Here is a 3,745-nt window from a genome sequence, read left to right as displayed (position 1 = left end):
TAAAAAATATACATGATAATGCCTCTCTGAATGTACAATTACTATAAAAGAAAATCTTTAAAACTTTTTCTAAAAATCTGTCCTCTGCCCCTAATTTGGAAACTTTAGCTGAACAAATTACCTGGGTTAGACCCACGAGGATGGTTTCAAAGTATTACCCACAGTATCGGGTCTGGAACTGTAGCTTTGGTGATTGTCTTGATAATTATATTTGTTGTTTACTGTCGCCTTTCTATAAGGTTGGTTAATACTAACCAAACTCATTTGGTCAAGACCTTTTTTTAAAAAACAAATATAATAAAATAGAGGGAATTGTCAGGAAGCATTTAACAAGAGGCTTCCTGTGTGCTGTTTTGGATCTGTCAGGAATTCTCTGCTCCTTATTAATTCCTGAAGAGGAGAGGCAAGCCTCTCCCGTGGGCTGAAGAATCCAGGCATTTCCTTCATTATTTTTTCTATACAGTGATAAGTACCCTCTTCCTTCCTGTGAACCATATGGTAAAAGTGATTGTATACAACTCTCTCTCCCTTTAATATGGATCACCTATGTTTTGTAAGTCTGGAATTTTAATCTTTATCTTTGCTGAGAATTACTACCTTGTAAGACAGTATATATGCCCACACCATGTTGATTAAAACACCTTTGCTTCATCAGAGCTCTGGTCCCCGTGTATTTCTCTCTCTCTCTCCTCTCTCTCAGGCTGATCTCTTGGAGCGCAGAGGCTCTCTGAGCTCACTTTCCTACCCGGGCTTCTAAGACCCTCTCGAGAAGGTGCTCTCCATCTTCACTCCATCGAGAGGGCACCTGAGGCCTCTGTGAACAGAGCAAGTCCCGTCTCAGGGGCTTTATTGGCTTTCTGCATAAATCAAGGAATATCAGCCTTTTTCTCTCCTTTACCTTCTTATCATCGACTCTAGACCACCAGGTTCCAGTCCATTAAAGGACTTCAACAAGGTGAGAGCAGCCAGGGACTATGCCCGTCGGATTGGCCCTCACCCAGTGAAGCATTGGGGTTGTGTTTCATTTTGTTAGCATAGTTGTTGGCCCTGCCGGCCAGGGCATTTTGGCCTTAGTGGACAGGATCGACCCCAGCAGTTTACCTTGTAAGAGGTTGTGCAGGTGCCACGTAGAGGATGGGCGGGGGCCCCACAAGAAGGGAAACACTGGCTGGAGGAGTCACGGGGGCACGTGGACTGAGCTATCAAGTCAGTCCTTGAAGCAGAAAGGCTAAGCCCCTTAACGTCTCCTTTCTTCCAAGGAAAGAATACACTGGCTGGAGGAGTCTCTGGGGCATGAGGATCAAGCTAGAGAGTCACTCCTTGAAGCAGAAAGGCTAAACCCGTTAATGTCTCCCATCTTACAAACCATGGAGCAATGTGTCCAGTATTTTAATGATGGGTACCTACTGCTTACGTGTATGACATACACCCCCATAGCTTCACATGTCTACTACATGCTGGGCACTGTTCTGGGTGCTGGACACTCAGTATGTAGTAGGGCATATGTAGTCCAGGATCTTTCTATTTCTGCAAAGAAAAATAGAAGAATGAAAGACTCCGTGTGGTTCGGCTTGAGCAAGTTCACCACGTGGACAGCCCTGCATGCATGTAAATTGTGGTAAAATACATATAACATAAATTTAACATTTTAACCAGTTGACTGAATGACTGGGTGACTTCAGTGGAGTCAGGCTAACAGATGGCCTTGGGGTGCCATCCGCCTTTGTCCCAGAGGAACACTCCAAAGCTTGGTGGCCTTGTAGACCTTCCCTTTATTCTTCACTCTCCCCAGTGGCTCTAGGTCATTGGTCTGTGTGTCATTTAAGAATCCCTTTATCCACTTTGTTGTTAGGTTTATGTTTTGGAAAGCTTCTCAGACGTCCCTGGGTCTTGAGAAGGCAGGCTTGGATTCCAGGTTCTCCCCTGCCGCGTGCCTGCCAGGTCGAGGTGGAGGCCAAAGGCCAGTCTGAGTTGTGGTGGTCTGTGTGGTCTTGGGGTCAGTGGACCCCCTCTTCTCTGGAGGGGCAAGGAGATCCTTTGTGTGAAGCCTGGAGAGACTTGACAGGGTCAGACTTCACAGTCTCGCTCTCTTTTTAATTTATGTTTGCATTTAGTTTCTCATTTAACTGTTTTCTAGGAGTTTCCAACTCCTAGTGTAGAACTCAAAATATGCAGGGAGCAGCTTCTTAAAAGAGAAGAAGAAATTGCTGAACTGAAAGCAGAAAGAAGCAACACCAGGGTCAGTAGGGGGATTCTTACGTGTTGACATTTGCCCCACGTGGGTCACTGCTAGCCTCCGTGTTGCTGTCTTTAAACTCTGTCTGATTTTCAAGTCATTTTTCACATCTTCCCACTGAGCAGACCAGGGTGGATCAGTTCGTGGTTCTCATACCTTACTTCAAATTTATGATGAGAGCTAATGTAATTTTAGTACCTTTGAGAGGGGAGTTCTCAACTTACATTTTTGTCCATGCTACACTTTGTGTGGGATCTTAGTTCCCCAATCAGGGATTAAAACCCATGACCCCTGCAGAAGGGTGGAGTCTTAACTACTGGGCCCCTGGGGAAGTCCACTCTTAACTTTAGACTGATCTGGCAGGATTCCAACGTGCCTTAGCATATTTCCAGCTGTAGCATGAGGCTGAAAGGAGTTATCGGCCCTGAAGTCAAGCATGAGGTTGAAAGTGCTCCTTTGGCCCTGCCCTGCAGCTGCTGTTGGGGCACCTGGGGTTACTGGTTGCCCGGTACGTTCCATCCCTCTGGATTACAGTGGGCAAGCGGCAGGCACAGTTCCCAGCTAACATGACGAGTGAGGTGGAGGTGCTCAGGGCACTGAAATTGCTTTTTGAGCACCACAAGTCCCTGGACGAGAAGGTACCAGCCACCCATCCATCCTGGATTTGTACACTTAGTGCCTTGTTTTGACCTCACCGATTGCCTGGAAGTGCTGTGTTCCTTCCCTGTCAAAACAAGGCTAAGGCTTCCTTTCCCCCTTAGAGACCCTCCTACGGCTCTCTAAGCCACGAGGAAGACCTGACTAAGGTGATTGCACTCAGGAAGTCATAGAAAAGCAGTCACAGGAGGAGAGCCAGTTGAAGGAGCGCCTGGCAACCCTCTCTTTCCACGTTACAGATCTGGAGGAAGACCTGGACACGGCCAGGAAGAACCTCCTCAAGTCCAAGGACATGAACACGAAACTGCAGTGGGACATCCACGAAGTGAGTGACGGCGGTCGTGTCTGCCTGAGGTGGACTGTGGGTCCCTTCTTCTCCTGGTGATCTCAGCCTTGGGATGGCTGCATAAGAGCAGAGCACTGGAGAGACAACAACTGGCTGCCTCCCCACCTCTGCGTCGAGGTCTCTGGGGTAGAAGAGGCCTGGTCCAGGCAGTCCGTTGGCAGTGGACCAACATGAGGGCAGCCCTGGCGCTGTGCTGCACCCTGGGTGTGGACTCCTCCTTTCCACAAGTTCTAGGGGGCCCATTGTGCTCCTTTTGTAAAAATTCATTCATCCATTCATTCATTTATTGGTGTATAGTGGCTTTACACTGCTATGTCAATTTCTGCTGTACAGCAAAGTGAATCAATCATCTATCTATCTATCTGTCTATCTATCTGCCTCTCTTTTAGATTTCCTGCCCATTTACTTCACCACAGAGCACTGAGTAGACTTCCCTGTGCTGTACACTAGGTCCTTACTCATTGACTTTATGTGTAGTATCAGTACTGTATATATGTCAACCCCAG

At 47.2% G+C, this 3,745-nt stretch overlaps 1 protein-coding gene across 1 annotated transcript in view; it reads left to right on the top strand.

Annotated features, from left to right (window-relative positions):
- The window catches only part of LOC104994715 (liprin-alpha-1-like), an 87,638-nt gene that overhangs the window by 52,978 nt on the left and 30,915 nt on the right, over positions 1 to 3,745 (top strand). The window contains 2 exon segments of the mRNA XM_010848371.1: positions 2,138 to 2,239; positions 2,710 to 2,874. Coding sequence (XP_010846673.1) covers positions 2,138 to 2,239; positions 2,710 to 2,874 — 267 coding nt within the window.

This window comes from Bison bison, unplaced genomic scaffold (assembly GCF_000754665.1).
Source record: "Bison bison bison isolate TAMUID 2011002044 unplaced genomic scaffold, Bison_UMD1.0 scf7180017864264, whole genome shotgun sequence".
In the NCBI taxonomy this organism is placed as follows: domain Eukaryota; kingdom Metazoa; phylum Chordata; class Mammalia; order Artiodactyla; family Bovidae; genus Bison; species Bison bison.
Note: the sequence above shows the minus strand (reverse complement) of the source record. Positions and strands in the feature narration are given on the sequence as shown.